Raw genomic sequence first — 19,237 nt, forward strand, 5'->3', positions numbered from 1 at the left:
TCCTGAAGTGGAGTTTCTCTGTGCATCTCTTTTTGTGACCAACTCCAAGTACTGCAAGTTTTTCTGGCTGATCCCACTGCCCAGCAGACATAGGATGGATGTACTAGTTCTCCCATTTCAGCTCATCGTGAAATGAATTCAGTACATCAAGATTCAGTGGGCCAAGGTGACTTTTGGTGGTCCTGTTTTAGCTAGAAAAGTATGGTTTCCACTTCTGTGGTGATTTCAACAGGAACCTCATCTCAGGCTGTTTCTGAACAGGTTTGTCTCAATCTTTTGGCAAAACAAATCTGAACATTCAGGCTGTGACTTTAACAGTATGGCTGTTCCATTTCAGATGATAGCCAGGAATCAGCAAGGTTTTTCATACAGGATAGTGAATATTGTCATCACCACTGAAGCCCTTTTCTCTGAAGACGCATACATCCTACTGTAGGTCCCCTTTCAGTTGATGATTGCATTTTTTTCATTTTTGTCAGAAATTTTGGATATATGTCTAAGCAACTTATCAAGTGTGGTACATTTGGCTAACATTTTCACTTTTCATGCTTAGCAGAATGTTTTTCGTTTTGCTTCCGTTAAGGTGTGCAAGGGATTCCTGGGGTAGTTTTTGTTGCAGCTTCCCTTCAGGATCATGTTCTTACTTGGGATTTATGCTTTGTTTTAGAAAAAAAAACTGTTCACTCTTTGAACTATCAATTCCAAGTTTGAAACACTTAACTTGAAAGACCATTTTTTGATTGCAGTGACTTCAGCCAGAGGTATCTTTGTGTTGAAGGTCTTGTGTTCCAAGACTCAGCCCCTGTTTTTCATAAGGAAAGGGCTTCTTTGAGGACCAATCCCTCATTTATGCTAAAAGTTGCTAAGGAATCTTACCTCTTAATAGGTCTTTCAAAATGCCACTGTTCTGCACGGATTACTTTAATTTGTCAGGGCACAGGAGTATTTAATGTCAAGGTTTTGGGTGTGTTGCCTTTTTGTTTTTGTTGTATAGCATGAATGGGCATGCCTTCTTTGAAGGTTGGGCATCGGGCTGGCAACTCGGCACCGTAAAAATCCACTGCCAATCATGAGCGGACCCGAGTTCTGCTGTGGCGACCCCTAACCGGGAAAAGCTGAAAGACTTTTTTTTTTAGTTTTAGCATAGGTGGGATTTTGTTTACTTAACTCAGTACTTGCAATATAGTGTGGATGCCTATTGGCAGTTTAGGTTTTACATGGACAGACCCGTGACCTTCATAAAGGATAACTAACTGTGACTTCTTTGGTTCATGAAAAATAGGGCAAAAGGTCACTTAACTCTGTTTGACTCATTGGTTTTATAGTCTCCTTCCTGTATTGGTTTTATAATCTCCTTTCTGTATTATTAATGTGGGAAAGAGTCGCCAGACTTGCTTAAATCTCTATCAACTAGAATTGTTGCCACCTCAAAAGTATTTTCCCATAAAGGATCTTTAAATGACATCTGCGGTTACAGCTTGGTCTTTCCTGAACACCTTTATAAAGTGGACATAGAGTTGTATGTCTTGTGTAGCATATAAGGTTTAAGTGATATTTCCTTTATTGTGGCATTTGCATTTTGCTTAATGAAAACTTTGTTCTTTCCTGAATGTGGAAAAGGACAGTATGCCAGTAAGCTGTTTTGGGATGGATTCCCAGATTTTAGGGGGTTAAGACAGAGAAGCAGTGCTCTTTCCAGTGTAGTTTGGTGTATGGGGTGTTCATTCAGATGTTAGGCTGTGTAGTGTTTGACTTTCAGAGTCTCTGCTGGCGAAGTGGGGAAGGACTCCATTTTGAGGGGTTTAAGTATCATGGTGCCAAGAAGAAAGGTGACTCTTTGTGGAGGTTGTCACAATGGAATTATGTCCAGGAAGAAAGAAAGAAAAAAATTGTTATTGGTATATGTGCAGTAATTTGTACATTGTGTTTTTTATGTTATACAAGTAAGCATCACTTTTTGTATTTCTGTAAACTTCTTAACAAAAGCAATCAGAAAGGAATTTCTTGCTGCCATATAAAAGCTGAAGTCCAGCTGAGCAAAAGTGGTGTGTGTCACTTCTGTGATATTAAACATTTTGTGAAACGATCTAATTCTGTGTTTGTGTGCATTGTAGTGCATCTTAATATTGATATAAAGACCGTGAATGCACCATTATCACTGTAAAGAACACATTTTACTGACAGCACTGCAGTTCGTACTTTTTAATGTCATTTGTTGTTCACAAGATATTTACATTTGCTTGGCTTTTGTATTTCAGTCTAATTTTTCTGAAAGTGCTCTGGATGTAAGGATGTGTGTAGATTACTTAGAGGTGTGACATTCCCCCAGCTCAGAGGCTGCACTAAGCTGAGTCATCATCAGTATGTTTAGATGACCTACTTTGGTAGTGTCAAGGTCACAAATCATTTACTTTTTGTTTCTGGTTTGCTTTGGTGGGAATTAAAATATATGTCTTTATGTGATTTTTAATTTTTCTAAGGGTAGTTGATCCAGCTGGTCTTTAATCCTGTTACTAATAATGCTTTTTTAAATGTCAGACAACAGGAGGTTATAGAGTATAGTGTCAGACAGAAGTGGAAAAAAGAATGCACTCAGTTTTCTCTAATTATCACGATCATAACATAAGCTACCCAATCCTCCCACCTTGGGGCGAAAAGCACATTTGTGCACTCCTGCTTTACAGAACAGCTTCATAATTTAATACCAGGCTGTCAAAGAGAACTGATAAGCATTGTCCCAACCTTGTTATATGTAAGAATCCAACTTTTAACTTGTACAGTATTTTTGGTACAGCATTCAGAAAATGGGATTTCAAAAATGGAAGAAAAAAATGAAGCTGCCTGCATTTGTCAACACAGTGCCATATGTGCACATACAATTTTGAACATGGCGTGCTTTATTACTACACCTCACTGAATTAACTTGTCTGTGACCATCTCTCTTTTTTTTTTTTTTAAACATTTCCTTGGGCCTTTACCTCACAACTGACCCTCCATCATCGTATCCCCATTCCCCCTCCCCCCAATGCAGTCAAGAGTTGTGTGGAGGGTGCATCTAGAAACATGCTTTTATGTTTTTTTTTTTTTTTGCAATACACACTGATAGGGATTTAGACGAGGACAGTAGCCCTAGCCTCAGGAGAGCATACTTTCAGTAGGAAGTATATGCTTGCCCTGTCACGCTCCTATTTATGATTTCTTTGTCTTGACTTGCTCTTTCGGTTATTATTGTGGCATGCATGCAATCTCTCCTCTGTAGCCGTTACTAGAGGGTACCCTGGTGGGGGAAAATGCCATGCTGTCCCACCAAGAAAGGACAGCTGACATTGCCACATGATGTCCAGCAGTGACCAGCTTTGCTACTCTCATGCAGATGTAGCCAGGTCAGTCTCCAAGCTTGTGCTCTACACAGCCAGATTCAACTTCTCTAGCATTATTTTTATACTGATTTTTATCACTTTTTATTGCATGTTTGGTACATCAGATCATAAGATAGGGACCCTGCTGTTCTAATTTCAGGAGGCTATGGATTTTTACATGTTCTTCCTCTTTAGAACTTTTTTCAAATTTATTAAAAATATTTGACTTTAAATATCGCATAAGTTTGGGAGAGATCTTTTATCAGTTCTAATTAAAATGTAAACAGAATCACCTATTTAAATGACTGGATTATACTTAATGTAAGAATACAAAGCCTGACTTTCTTTTAATAAGAAAACTTAATTTGCTTATTTTGTGAAGTAGAATAGATCTGTCTGCAATTTGTAACACATTACATTTATTGACTTGGTTGATATTTAATGCAGGATCTTTTTTTTTTTTAAATCTGTTCTTGATACCTTGCCTACCTGATCCCCAGCTGCCTCCAGTGACTGACTAGCTGTTTTGCTTGCCCCCACAAGCCCAGTTCTCCTTATCACTCTCTGGGGATGGGTTCCTTCTCATCAGACAAACGCCTCTCTGTTCCTTTTCCCATCTAGTGAGGGGCAATAGCCTGCCATTGTAAGGTTGTCATCCTGAGAAGACTTAGGAGTGTTATGATTATCCTACTCCCTACCCTTCAGGTGTAGTCCACTGCCAAAACAGAGTATACCGTGCCAGGGCACCAGTGCATGCTTCACACAGTTGCCCTGGTCTCAGTGCATGTGTACTGCTTGTCACAGTGACACTGTGTCCCTTTCAGGCTTTGGACAAGCAAATGCCTGTGCTTCTGCAGGTGATGCTATTCTTTCAGACCCTGCCACAACAAGTCAGCACCAGTCAGTCAGTCACACTGTCATTCCTCCAAAACACGAACTTGCAATGGCCTGGGAACGTCAAACAAAAAAATACCAGAGTGCAGGAAGGGCACTACCTCTCTGCACCCCAAAGCTTGTTATGTAAAAGAAGGAAATTAATCTGCATATTCTTGGTGCACTGTTTTACGGTAAAACAGCATTTCTGTTGTCTTTATTTGACACATATCTGTTTTACAGTAGCAGTATTTTTGTTGTCTTTGATATATAATTGTGTTACAGTAAAATTGCATTGCAGCTGTATAAATTTGGTGTTTTGAGTGACATGTGTAACATACTCCAGCAAGGAGAAAGTTGCAGATTTTGGATGAAGATGTTTTTATAAGCTTTTCTGGAATAAGCATTTCCTGAAATGATCCTGTTTTGCTTCTTAGCTGGCTGCTGCGAGACCCAGGCATGAAACTGAGGACCACATACAAAGGCTTCATTGATGCTGTTGATTCTTTCTTTGATCAACTACTGTCACTCATAATGCCACTTCAGGTAAGTGAGAACTACAGAATCTATACTGATTGAAACATTGGCAACCTGCATTCATGCCTAGCTGTTTATATCTATAAATAAAATTTAAGAATCACTACAAGTCCAGAGATCTATACAGTTGCAGTCTGCAACTCTGTTACAGGAAAATCAAGTATCAGAATTGCATTAGTTTCTTTTGTATGTTGTTATTGGCTTAATTTCAGAATGATTCCCTTTGTAGTACATATCTTGTAGATCCAGTTTCTGATTTTGTCCGATTCAACCCTTGGGTTGTTGTATCTGATCTTGGTGCCTTTTTATGATGCTGTGGATCTGAGACTGTGACTTCTCCCCTCCCCATAATTCCCTCCATTCCTCCAAAGTACCTCAAATCTTCTTTGCCACCTGATCAGCACAGAAGTGTTCTAAGGGTTCTGTTTTTTCTAGTGGAATAAGTTCTGTTTCTTAAATTTAAATTTCTATTTCCTTCCCTACCTTAAAATATAAATATCTGTCTTAAGCAGTTACTAGTTAATAGTTGAAAGTAATGGTTAGGTCTTAATTTTCTAGACATAGGATTGTTTAAGAATTTATAAGTCTTTGCTTGTTTTTGGTATTAGCATCTACATATATAGTTTTAAAAAAGTTTGAAAATACTTTCTAAGATGGCTTAGAAATAGACAGTTAAGGAAAGAAATCAAAACCTTTTTCCTCTGTACTTATTACATTTACAGGATATACTAGAAAGTTTGCTCCCCTCATGTCTGACAAAATCCAAGGGTTCAAAAAGCGAATGACCTTTGGACATAAAGTTCCACCTCAAGACCCATACTCACTGTTGGCTGTGAGATTTGTGCCTCCTTTGGAACTAGGGCCTTTCAGGGCTACAAAGAAAAACAGGATTGCCTTCCCTTCAGACACTGTCGGTTTGTCAGCCTTCCACCTCTACTTCTTAGAGGCTAACTTTGGCTTCTTCTGGAAAGAAGATGAAAAAGCCAAAGCTGAAAGATAAGGAAAAGTCCAAAGAGGGGCAAGAAAGATCTGAAGAAAAATGGATGGAAACGACTAGAAAAAGGTCTCTAGATCTGACAGCTTCTTCAGGTCTGACACCCAAAACAGAGGAAGTTGGATCTATCGGTTCCTTGGATCTGATCTGTAGATCACAGCGTGTGTATGTATCTTTAAGAAGCATTTCCAGATGTAGCAGGTGTGTATAAGTACAGAGCAAGTGCAGGCAGCAGTGCCATTTTGAGAGAACAGACTGAGTGTTAACATGTATGAGTGTGGTAGTCGGTCTGTTTTTACATTTATTTAAGTTTAAGTTACAAAGCCTCATTTCTGATGTGTTTGTGTGTAATAAAGCTTCTTGAACAGAACCCACGAATGTTCGTTTGTTTTATCCTGACCAGACGAATGACATGGTGTCAGGAACAGTATTGGAAGAGCAACATCTACGAGCCATGAGGTGCAAAGTTGAAGGTGAAGGCAGAATAAGCAGGTTGAGTAAAACGGAGCACAGACAAATGAAAATGGGCCAGAAAACAAGCTAAAGTTAAAGAAAATTGCACAAATGATTTATTTGGCAAAGAAAATGAAACGGTGCATTTATAAGGCACAAAACGCATTATTAATCAAATTAGTAGCACAAAGCATATTATTAACCAAGCAAAAGACACAAACTGCATTATTAATTAAACAAAATATGTGAATCATGATATTTGATAAAACTAGCAAAACTGTTTTATATGGGGCTCAGAATTATCTTTGGTTTGATAACGAGCATGTTTAAAGTAAAACGAGCAAAGGAAAAGTATATTGAGCATGATAAGAGATTAAAAAGGCATAATGAGTACAATAAAAAGGGCAAATTGAGCTTAAAGAGCAAGGTGACTGTATGTTTTTAGTAAAAGATCATGTTTGGGCACAAACTACTATTTTACATTGAATGAAGCCTTTCAAAGTATAACTAAAGATGTGAAGTTGTTCTATCTCGCCATAGATTCTTACTGATGGATTTGGAGCCGATCCGTCGGCTCTGAGTTGGCCTACTGCAAAGCTCGAGGTTTTCAAATAGCTCGAGGCCAAGTCCCTATCCCATGATGCACCTAGAGTTACCTCTGATCTTGTTTGCCGCTGCAACAGATCGGTGGTTCTTGCTAGCTCGGGCCAGTACAAACCATACTTTTATTATATTTCAAAATATTGTTGATATTTTCTTCAAAATATAGTTAGCTAGTTAATTAGCTAAGCTCTTACGGCTTTATCTGTAGTTTCCCTTTCCCTTGTGTGCCTTTTTCATAGCTTAATATTTGGCCTCCTTTTTTTCCTTAGGCCTTTTTAATGTTCTGACTAAAAGTTGTGTAAACAGTGACCTTCTGTCACCCTTTTTCTTAGAAATAGTATTGTGTGCTTAGTTAGTAACCTTTGTCACAGCTTTATAGTTATTAGAGTTAAGTTTAGTAGTGTATAGCTTGATTATTTGCATTTAGTGATTTTGTCACTAATTGATATCTGCTTAGACAAATAGTGTGTGTGTGATTTGTTAGACTTAGTTTGAAGGGCTTGTGTGTTTATATTTAGCCTGTTTTTTATTAGAGGGCTTATTCGTATATTTGATTGTTGTTGGGTGTGTCCAATTTTCTGTCATGGTTGATGACAAGGGCAAACACCCTAAGTCAGGGTTTAAAAAGTGCCCTAAATGTGGGCAGAAGATGTCTGTCACTGACAGTCATGTCAGTTGCGTTTATTGCTTAGATGCATTACACTTGCAAGAAACCTGCTCCATATGCCATTCCTTTTCCTCTCCAGTTCTCCAAGAGAGAAAGAGGAAACTCATTGATAGGGGTTTATGGAAACCTTCTTTTCAGGAGGCTTTGAGTGACCAGGATGGAAGTAGTAAGTCCTCAAAGTCTTCCAAGACTTCCATGGAATCAAAAAAATGAAAAAAGTCTGTGACATTGGCTCCACAGGTCTCGGAGCCGACTGTCTTATCTTTTTGAAACCAGTCCCCGGTTATGGAACCGGTATCCGAAATTCCAAAATCTCCATTACTTCAGTTGGTACCACCATCGATCCATTCATCTCAGTCTTCTATTAGCCTCTCGGATTTGGATGTGGATCGTGTGGTGCAGAAGCTTTTACAAGCACTGGCCTTTGCAAAATTTTTATCGGCTCCGATCCAGGTGGCTTCGGAGCTAAAGACTCTTATGCCAGCTACATTTATTCCTCCTCCAAGCCATACCAGTCCTTCAGAGCCAGAGGAGTCAGACTTGTTGATTGTGGAGCCTTCTGAGCTGATGCCTGCTCCACTGTCTTCGGCTCCGTTCACTCTGACGTCCTTGGCGTCGATAGAGGACTCTAGGAGTCAACACTCACTGGTCGGGTGCAGGGAGGATAGTCAGACCAACTTGTTGGTTCAGACTCTGCCTCTCGGGGCTTCTGCTCAGATGAGTTTGGCTCCTACCTCTGGTTCATTTCCCACTGTCCCAGTGCTGGGGGTATCGACGGTTTCCTTGGATCCGTTGGTCCCTTTGCATCGGAGCAGAGGTGCCTTCGAAGCCACGAGGAGAGTTGTGTCTCCTAAGACATCCTCAACCTCAGGTCTGGCTTCCTCATCCCCTAAAGTGCCTGTGTCTGTTTCTGCTTCACAGATCCTGGCAAAGTGTAGAGACCCAGACCCTCAGGAAGCCCCATTGGGTGGCCCATGCTCTTCCTAGACCTCACCAGAAGCTCCCAGTGATGAGGTTCCCAGGAAGAGAGTTTGTAAGAGGAAACATCTAGACTCCCCAGGAAGAAAGTTTGTAAGAGGAAACATCTAGACTCCCCTCAGGAGTCCCTAACATCTGATACTGACGTGGATGAATCAGAAGGGTCCCCACAGTCCCCCTCTGAGGATATCTCATTTGCTGAGATACTAGAAATCCTAGGGCAGAGGGGTGACTGTCAGTCCACAAACCCTACTGAAGACGAGTCGGTTCTCTTGAAGGCTTTCGGGTCTCAGCCCTCCACCTCTTGGGGGTCTCACAAAGGGCGTGGGTGTCTCCGGGCAGCATGGAGTCTGTCCCTAGGAGGCCTAATAAGTTTATATTTGCTCCCCAAGATAAATCATTTTTGACCAAAGGTGTGCCAGTTGATACCATGGTGGCGGCAGCCACCAAAAAGGAAATGTTAGGAACTTCCTCTTCTATCCAGCCTCCTAACAGAGACTCCAGGATCATGGATAGATATGGGAAGCGCATGTTTAGTTCAGTGACTTTTGCACTCCGTTCGCTCATCTACTTAACCCATTTCACGAGACTGCAAAGAGATCTCCTTAAAGAGCTGGGAGATGCTCTGCAGGGTACAGTAGCTGCAGGGGCTTCAGACAAAGTTGCTTCCCAGCTTGCTACCCTCAGCTCCATTGTTAACTCGTCTATGTGCCTCATTTCTTATGCAGCTGATGGAACTAGTAGGGCAGCGGGTACAGGAATCGCTCTTAGGAGACACTCCTGGATGAGCTTGTGTTCCTTCACGGAGCCCTTCAAGTCATCCTTTGTGAATACCCCTTTTGAGGGCTTGTCTCTTTTCGGGCCCAAAGTCAAGGAAACTTTGACCAGGTGTGAGCAGCAAAGAATGACTCTGTCTACCATCAGAGTCTGTTTTTCCACCCCTACCAGACCCTACCCCAAGGGTCAAAGGGGAGGGAAAATGTGGTTCCGAAAAGCCCAAGGATCCTTTCAGGACACACGTGGTGAATCCCCTCCAGGGGCAGAGGAGGGGGCAATAATGGAAGACGCCGTCCTCACGGCAGAGGGGGGTCCACAAAACCAGGGTAACAGAGATCACTTCTTTGGGAAGCCTTATCAGGACTCCTGAAAGGAGGCCCGACTGTCCTGCTCTGGAGGGGGGGTCACTTATCTTTGTACCCAGACGCCTGGCTCAGAATAACAAATGACAACTGGGTACAAAGTATAATTTCTAGAGGATACTTCATTCCATTCGCTACACCCCCTCCACCTACAAGGGGAATCCTGGACGTTCCATCCAGTTACAGGGAAAAAGCAACAGTAGAGGTCCAAACGTTGCTAAGAAAGAGTCATCCAACCAGTCCCAGCAGACCAGACAGGATCCGGAACTTTCTTTTTAGTTCCAAAAAAGACAGGGGACTGGAGACCTATATTGAACCTCAGCAGGCTAAACAAATCTGTCAAGAAAGAGAAGTTTCAGATGGTCATGCTTCAGTCGATACTTCCCTTCATAGGGAAAGACAGTTGGATGTGCTTGATAGGTCTCCAGGATGCGTACTATCCCATAAAAATGGTCAGACTATCCAGGGATCATCTGCGCTTCCATCTGGGAGCCAGTCATTACCAGTTTCGAGCCCTGCCCTTTAGTCTCACTACAGCCCCCAGAGTGTTCATCACGGCTCACCTGAGACATGTAGGATTCCAGGTGTTTCCTTACCTAGACGATTGACTCCTCACCACCACCACCAGGCATCAACTCATTCAAGCTAGGGATTCCACTCTGTCACTCTGCAGCTAGCTGGACATTACAATAAACTCATAAAAATCTACCTTGTCGCCATTGCAGCATATCGTCTTTATTGGAGCAGAACTGGACACCACCACCACCACTCTAAGACTTCCAGTAGAAAGAGTCTTAATATTCCATCAGCAGGTCCGCATTCAGATATCCAAAAACAAGGCTCCAGTATCAGAAGTTCTAAAATTGTTAGGTATGATGACAGCAGCAATTCTGGCCATTCATTTGGGTCACATGCACATGCATATACTGCAATGGCTGTTGTTCACTCAGTGGTCTTACCAAGAGCTTCCCATGTCTCACCTGGTAATGATCACAAACTCTTGCAAAAAGGATCTTCAGTGGTGGTTGACCTCACTTCATGTCACGATAGGACGTCCCTTTGTTTTATCCCCACCGGCAGCCACAGTGACCACGGACGCTTCCCTGATAGGGTGGGGGGGGGGGCATTTTCAGGGAAGGACAGCCCAAGGCACATGGCCCGATCAAGAGACACATCTGCATATCAATGTCTTAGAGATGAGAGCAGTACTTTTGGCATTGCAGTACTTCCAGGACTCTCTTCCTCTGGGTACAATTGCGATTCAGACAGACAACATGTCAGTGGTCTGGTACTTTTACAAACAAGGAGGAACCAGGTCATATCCCCTTTGTCACGAGGCCCTAGGAGTGTGGCAGTGGGCTATATCCACCCAGCGCTTTCTGTTAGCAACGCACATCCCAGGGAAATCCAAAGTGATAGCAGACAAGCTGAGCTGTTGCCCCACTAGTGGTCCCTCAAGAAAGAAATAGCGGACAGGATATTCTGCAGGTGGGGTCAGCCTTTCTGCGACTTTTTTGCCAGTTACATGAACACGAAATGCAGAAGCTACTTTGCCCGGATTCCTCCTCCGGGAGAAGCCCCAAGGGACGCACTCGTTCACAGTTGGCCTCTGGGTCGCCTCTATGCTTTTTCACCAATGCCGTTGATACCCCAAGGTTCTACAGAGAGCAAAAACTCTGGGAAGGACCATCATTCTAATAGCCCTTCATTGGCCTCATCAGATTTGGTTCACCTTCCTTCGAATTCATCTTTTGGGGGACCATTTGATTTTGGACCCAGTTCCAGACCTTTGACGTACTCGTCAGGGGAACTTCATCCCTCTCTGCAGTCCTTGAAGCGGACAGCTTGGCTGCTCCAATTCCCATTACAGCCAGGTTCCATAACCTTTCCAATGAGACCAAGCAAATTCTCTTATCCTCTCATAAATCCTCTACGAGGAAGCTATACCTTAGCAAATGGAAAAAAGTTTCTATTTGGGCCTCTAAAAGCAATATTGATAGTTACCAAGTCCCTATGACCTCTGTACTAGAGTTCTTGACCATGATCTTCAATAAAGGAGCTGCAGCAACAACAGTCCGTGTTCAACTTGCTGCCATTTCTAACTTTCTTCTTGGATTCAAAGGATTGAATATTGTGTCACACAAATTATCCAAAGCCTTTCTCAAAGGGACCTTTCATTTCAGACCACCTGTGAAATCGCCCTATTCCTCATGGAATCTAAATTTTGTGCTTTCCCGTATCATTCTTCCTCCATTTGAACATGCGTCCTCAAGTGACCTCACATTTTTGTCATGGAAGACTATCTTTTTAGTGGCTATTACTTCTGCTCGCAGAGTGCCAGAGCTTTAAGCCTTGTCCATTAAACCTCCTTACTTGATTTTCCATTCTGACAGGGTCTCACTTTGAACAAACCCCTCCTTTTTGCCTAAGGTTTGCACTGAAACTAATCTTAACCAAATTATTGATTTGCCAGTTTTCTTCCCCAGTCACGCCAACAATCTAGAATACATGCTGCACAAACTTGATGTTCACAGACTGCTCAGATTTTACTTGGATAGAACAAAAGATTAAGAAATTGGAACAGCTTTTTGTTTCCTTTTCAGACACCAGGAAAGGTATGCCAGTGGCTAAAACAACTCTGTCTAAATGTTACCTGATTTTATCACATTTGCTTATTCAGCTGCCAATATGCCTTTGCAACATAAAATTAAAGCTCACTCAACCAGAGCAGTTCTTACATCCTCTGCTTTTTCTGCTAGACTTCCTTTTGATAACATTTGTGCAGCAGCAACTTGGTTAAGACCTCATACCTTTATCACTCATTACAAAATTGACAGGGCTTCCAGAGACAGGGCCGCCTTTGGCTCCACTGTCCGGAAAAATATACTCCTGTGAGCCACCCGAGATAGATTGTGCTTGGGAAGCTACTCATCAGTAAGAATGAACGGTGAGATAGAGCAACTTCACATAAGGAAGTTATGTACTTACCATAACGTTCCTTGTGAGTTGCTCATCTCGCCTTCATTCTTACATCCCTCTCTCCTGGGCTTTTAGAAGACCGAGATGCTAGATCCTTCCTGGTCACTCAACCTTTCTATACTTTCTCTTATGGAGTTATACAATGACATATGGTAGTATTATACGCAGCAAACAAGATCTGAGGTAACTCTAGGTGCATCATGGGATAGGGACTTGGCCTCGAGCTATTTCAAAACCTCGAGCTTTGTAGAAGGCCTACTTGGAGCCGAGGGATTGGCTCCGAACCCATCAGTAAGAATGAAGGCGAGATAAACAACTCACATGGAACGTTATGGTAAGTACATAACTTTCTTTTGTTTGAAGTATCTGTGTGCGCAAAGTGTTTGCATTATTACGGTGTAATTATTTCAGAATTTGCTGTGTGTAAAGTACAGTTATATTGCAAAGTGCAGTCAAAGTACAGCCATTTCAAAAAGTTTCTTGTGCTGTGTGCATTTATTTGCAGAAAGCTGCCATTGCAGAGTGTTTCTAACAGTGTGCAGAGTTATTTTGCAAAGTACAGCCATTTTAAAAGGTTCTAATGTTGTATACAGTTTGTTTGCAAAGTGCATTCATCTCAAAGTGCTTCTTACTCTGTGCACAGTTTATTCACAAGGCACAGTGATTTTGAAGTATTTCTTACACTGATAATGAGTGGTTTCATAAAGTACAGTGATTTCAGGGTGTTGATCTATGGTGACTTATTTTGCAAAGTGCAGTTATTTCAAAGAGTCTGTTGGGCTATTGGGCATAATTACAAGTACTGACTTAAAGTCCTGGCATATATATCTATATCTATATATATATATATCTATATATATATATCTATATATATATATATATATATATATATATATGTATATATTTGTGTGTGTATGTTCGTACGTAATTTGAATCATCTTCACTACTGTGTGTTGATACGGCAGAGGCATTTTGCAGACCAAGTCCACTTTTGTTTGATCATAATATAGCAGAGGACTGGAGAGTATTCATGCAGGAATATGATATTTTCATACAAGCAGCCTTTTCTTACAAAGATGCATGTATGTGGGTATTCATTTTGCTTAACTTAGCTGGGTCAGAATCCATTGAAAGAGAGCATTCATTTGTATATGCACCAGAAGTATATGCAGGAGAGGGGGCAAACCAATCATACTGTGGTACCGGCTGACTCAAGGGAAGACCCAGAGTGCTTAAAATGTAAATTTAGAGAAATGTGTAACCACCAGACAAATGTTACATTAGAGAGGCACTTATTTTATACAAGATCAAAAGCCAGGTGAAACTTTTGCAGCTTATATCACTGACTTGAGCAATAAAGCTAAAACGTGCAGATTTGGTGACTTAAAAGATGATTTAATAAAGGACAGGCTTGTGTGTGGTGTTAATAGTGCTGCAGTGAGAAAGATTTTGCTTTGTGACAGTGATTTAATATTAAGCAAAGCCGCAGAGATTTGTCAAATCTATGAGCTCACAGAAAGGCACACTAGTATGCTTTCAAATGATGAGCATAGTTTTAGCAGCCTCTAAAGCAAACGTAGACAGCATGCAACATGTGGCAAGGAGAAACAGGCCTAAGCACATGGCAGCAGTAACCCCTGTGGGTGTGGCAAGGAAAACCTGGAGCTTTCTAGCACGTTCCAAGACTGGTTCAGTTAAAGGAGCATGCTCAGTACAGTATAAGAGTGAGTCAGCAAATCCCAAGTCAAGTCTTATTGTTAACTGTCATAATTGTGGTGCCAAACATGAGTCTAAAAGAGGGAAGTGCATAGCATTTGGTCAGCAATGTCACAAGTATAAAAAATGGAATCATTTTCAAAAGTTTTGTAAATAAAGCAAACGTCATTCAGTTATTAAGAAAGGTCACTCAAAAAAGCAAGTTGATCATAGAGAGAGCTGCAACCCTACTTTCTATGTAGATCGTTTATCAGTGGTTGGTGAAAAGGTTAATGCAATAGATTTGGTGGCAAAGAATGAAGTATTTTGTACTGCCCTGATCAATGGTAAACCCACAGAGCTCAAAGTAGACACAGGCTCAAAGTGTAATATAATGTCAGCAGAAACATTTGCTAAAGTGAGAGATGGTGAGAAAATTAATCTGGTCAGTTGTGCGAAGCTTGTTGCTTATGGAGGTGAAGAGATTCAAACCAAAGGTTCAGTTGTGCTTTCATGCTATTCTGCTGGGAACAGTTGCAGCTGAAGATCAATTTTATGCACAGAAGGTTGGCATGGCAATGGGCACAGCTTGTGCCAACAGCTACGCCAACCTTGTGTTTGTACAATGGGAGAGAGACATATTATTTCAAGCTGAAGGCTTCTCTGAACATATCTTATGGTATGTAAGATTTGTTGATGATATTTTTTTGTTGTGGAGGGGGTCAGTTGAGAGTCTCACGCAGTTTATACATCAGTCTACAGATTATTTAAGGTTTACTTTTAAATATTCTTTTGATGAAATTGAATTTCTTGATGTTAAGGTGAACAAAACTGATTTGACTAGCCTAGTAACTAGTATTTATAGGAAACCCACAAGAAAGAATAATCTGCTCCATAGAGATAGCATGCATCCTAGGCATGTTACTTGGAATGTTGTTAAGGGGCAGGTGTACAGGGTCATGAGACTCCATAATAATGACGAACAGCTTGCCGAGGCCCTGGAGACCTTGAAAATGGATTTCTAGATAGAGGCTACAAGGGAAAGGATATTGACAGTTGTATTACTGATGCATATAAGGAGAGAGGGGGCAAATGCAGGCCTTATTACGCTGCTGCACCTAACACTGAAGCCATAGCTACAGAGCAAAGAACAGGATTGATTACGTTTCCTCTCACATATTCTTCTGATGATAGTAGTATATGTGTTATTGTTAAAAGGAACTGGGGCATTTTGGATACTGTAGATGAATTAAAAAATACCATAGATACTGTTCCACACTTTTCTTTTAAATATAACAGATCCTTGAAAAGGCATCTGTGCTACAATACTTCTACTTTTAACAAGGTTATACAGTCAGAGAGGCATGGTAGTTTTAAATGCAGGAATTGCACAGCCTGCAAGTTTATACACTCTAGTCCTACTTACATGCACCCTAATATGCACTTTAAAATAGATACAAACTTTTATGCTGATTGCAGGACTAAGAACATTGTTTATTTTAGTTACTGCACTTTCTGCCATGCTTTTTATGTAGGCATACAGACAACTCTAAGACAGCGTGCTGGAACATCAGAGAGACATTATAAACAAGAGAGACACCAGTGCCCTTGCTAAGCATATTATGTGCCATGGACAGGAACATAATTTTAAATTCCTGGTGCTAGAGATCATTCCTGAGAGTTTAAGAGGGGGAGATCTTAGGATTCGCACAGAATCTGCAAAGCAAAAATGGTTTCTGTCTCATAATGCTGATAAAATACCAGGTCTTAATGAAGTTGTCTCTCTTAAGCCTTTTTTAAAAGCTAGACCTCTCAAACACTGAGTATAGGATTGTTTTTTATACATATTTTTATATATTTTTGTTATCTTTTTTGTATGTTTCATTTGCCTGCTTTCTTGTTGTGACAATTTTCTCTTTGATAATTGATGCCTTTATCACTGCTTTAATTAACTTATGGTATTTAACTGCATTTGTTACTAGTTTAGAACAGTCTGATGAAGCGGTGAGAGCACACCGTGAAAGCGCTTACTGTCTTTTGTGTGCATTAAAGTTTATTGTTTTACCTTCAGCTGTGTTAGCTTTGGTACTTTTTTGTTTTTCTTAACAGTTGCAGCTTGCAGTTTTATGTAGTCAGATGACTTGTGCAGTCATTATTATTAGGTCTCACAGACAGTTCAAGCATGAAACTGCTTTCTTTTACCAAAGAAGTACATCATTTAAGCACATGTCCCAGTTCCAGTGATTCTGTTTTCTCAAAGTATGCTGATGTGTTCAATGACAAGCTAGACAAATTTCTAGTTGTGTACTCCATGAAAGTAGAGGCCAGTCCAGTGGTCAGACCAGCAAAGAGAGTTCCAATAGCTATGGAGGACAAAGTCAAGGTCCAGTTACACAAAATGGTGCATCAAGGTGCAATTTGTCCAATTACAGAACCAACTGAGTGGGCATCCTCCATGGTAGCTGCTTATTAGAAAAATTGAGATGAAACCAGAATATGCATTGACCCAACAGACTTGGACAAGACATTAAAAAGGACCTCATCATCCTATGCATATTGTCGAGGAAATTGCTACCCTCATGCCAAATGCCACTGTTTTTTCATTTTGGCAAGTAATGATTGATTGCAAATCTTCACTACTGACTACATTCAGTACCCCATTTGGTAGATACAAATTCCTCAGATGCCTTTTGGAATAAATTCTGCCAGTGAAGTTTTTCAGCATGCAATGGAGCAAATTTTTTCAGGGTACCCGTGTGCAATAATAGCTGATGATTTACTAGTTGATGGTAAGAAGCAGAGCATGACAAAAACCTCAGGAAAGTTCTGGACAGAGCTTGTGAAGTGAATTTAAAGCTGTCCTCTGAAGTGCAAATTCAGACTACCCGAAGTTCCTTATGTAGGTCATTTATTTACCAGTACAGACTTGTAACCAGATCCTTCCAAGCAAGCAGCCATTCTTGAGATGGCAGCTCCAGACAATGTCCAAGCCTTTAGAGCATTTTTTTTGGTATGGGTAACTGTTTGGGCAAATTTATCCCTGACTGTAGTGAGTTATCAGCACCCTAACATGCAAAAATGCTGCATGGTCCTGGTTAGAACAACACCAGAGAGCATCTGATAACCTCAAGCAGCAAATTGCTAACCCATCTACATTAAGATACTATGAACCACAAACCAATAGGTCTTTTCTGTGATGCTTCAAAGTTCCATCTTGGCACAGTTATTCTTAGCATCTAGAACTCTTACCCAAACTGAGATGCAGTACGCTGAAATTGAGAAGCAACTTTTGGCAATTGTGTTTGTATGTTCGAAGTTCCATGATTATATTTAGGGCCAAGCTATCCAGATAGAAACTGACCATCACCCTCTAGTTACGATTTTAAAGAAGCCTATGCATTCCACTCCTGCAAGACTACAAAGAGTGATGCTCAAATTGCAAAAGTATAATTTCAAAATGGTCTATACAAAAGGTAAACTTCTTTGTCTGATATCTTATTCAGATTGCCCAGAAATACTACGGAACAGTTTGATGCAGAGAATTTTGACTTTGATGTTATGGAAGTGTGTAATTTTTCTACCACGAGACTTGAGCTAAGAGATCATATAAAGACTCGTCAATTTTGCCAAAGCTCAACCACTTCATCAATGTAGGATGGCTTTCAAAGCAATCCAGTGTACTGCCAGAAGTAGAACCTTGCTTACCATACAGAGATGAGATGCTGATGGAAGATGGTATTATTTTTAAAGGTCTCAATATTGTTGTTCCTACTTCCTTACAACATGAATACATTCAGATTTTACATCGTGACCACCTACTGCGTCACAAGTGGTCCTTCAATCAAATGGTGGCAACACTGATTTTCAGCCGCTGGGGCCAACCTTGCTGCGGTCTGTTCACCTCAAATATAAACCACCAGTGCAGCAGTTACTTTGCCTTGATTCCTCCACAGGGACAGTCACAGAGTTGGCCCCTTGGGCTCCTCTGCTTTTTCTCCAGTACCCTTAATAACCAAATTCATTCAGAAAGCCAGAAGGTGCAAGACCAGAGTGATCCTCATTTCCTCTTTTTGGCCCCAGCAGGTTGGGTCCCCTCTTTTTGGCCCCAGCAGGTTGGGTCCTCTCTTTTTGTGGCCTCATTTGCTACATTCTTGTTGGACATTAGATTTGAGTTAAGTCCTTTTGAGTCACCTGTCTAGATTGCCTCTTCAGAATATAAAAGAAGCCCTGAAATTATTTGTGTGGTTCCTTCAGTTCTAGCAATAGCCAGAAATGGCAGGTTATCTTCTTGGTGGTCCACATTATTTCTGCCTCTCAAAAGAAGTCCACCAAAAAGATATACCAAAGCAAGTGGAAAACATTTCTGTTTCGGCCTCATCAAAGGGATTAGTCCCTTTCTGAGCACCCCTTCCTTCGATTTAGATTTTTTTTGTCAGAACCTTTTTTCAGAAAAGTTCCATTTTCTCAACTATCAAAGTGCAGATGGTTGCCATCTAAAATATTCATGCAGGACACAATGATACTCCCCATAGCCTCTCTCTAAAATTTATAAAGCTTTCCTTAAGGGCACTTTCTTTCTTAGACCTCTGAGTAGAGACCCTATTCCCCCTTGGGATGTCACTATAATGCTTCAGGCTTTGAACCAAGCACCTTTCAAGCCAGAAACTTCAGCAGACTTGAATATTTTTCTGTCCTGGAAAACTATCTTTCATGGTACAATTACCTCTGCAAGATAAACTTCTGAATTACAAGCACTGTCTTGCAAACCACCATATTTGTTTTTTCTTAAAGTAGCCTTGAGAACAAAGCTATCTTTTCTGCCAAAGGTAACATCCAAAGCAAATTTAAATCGGTCAATTGATTTGCCAGTCTTTTTTCCAAGATTCTCAAAGAAAGGGGAATATATATACTGTATTTGCTGGATGCTTGACAACTTGATTCTACCTGCATAGAACCAAGG

At 40.9% G+C, this 19,237-nt stretch overlaps 1 protein-coding gene across 4 annotated transcripts in view; it reads left to right on the forward strand.

The window, feature by feature from the left end:
* GLB1L2 (galactosidase beta 1 like 2) overlaps positions 1-19,237 on the forward strand; it is a 2,046,079-nt gene that overhangs the window by 806,919 nt on the left and 1,219,923 nt on the right. For all 4 annotated transcript variants that reach the window (XM_044081172.1, XM_044081170.1, XM_044081169.1 and 1 more), the window contains exon 5: positions 4,670-4,778. In XM_044081172.1, the coding sequence (XP_043937107.1) occupies positions 4,670-4,778 (109 nt within the window). The remainder of the gene's footprint in view (positions 1-4,669; positions 4,779-19,237) is intronic.

The sequence above is a fragment of the Protopterus annectens genome, chromosome 8.part0 (assembly GCF_019279795.1).
Source record: "Protopterus annectens isolate FY-2018-M chromosome 8.part0, PAN1.0, whole genome shotgun sequence".
Taxonomy (NCBI): domain Eukaryota; kingdom Metazoa; phylum Chordata; order Ceratodontiformes; family Protopteridae; genus Protopterus; species Protopterus annectens.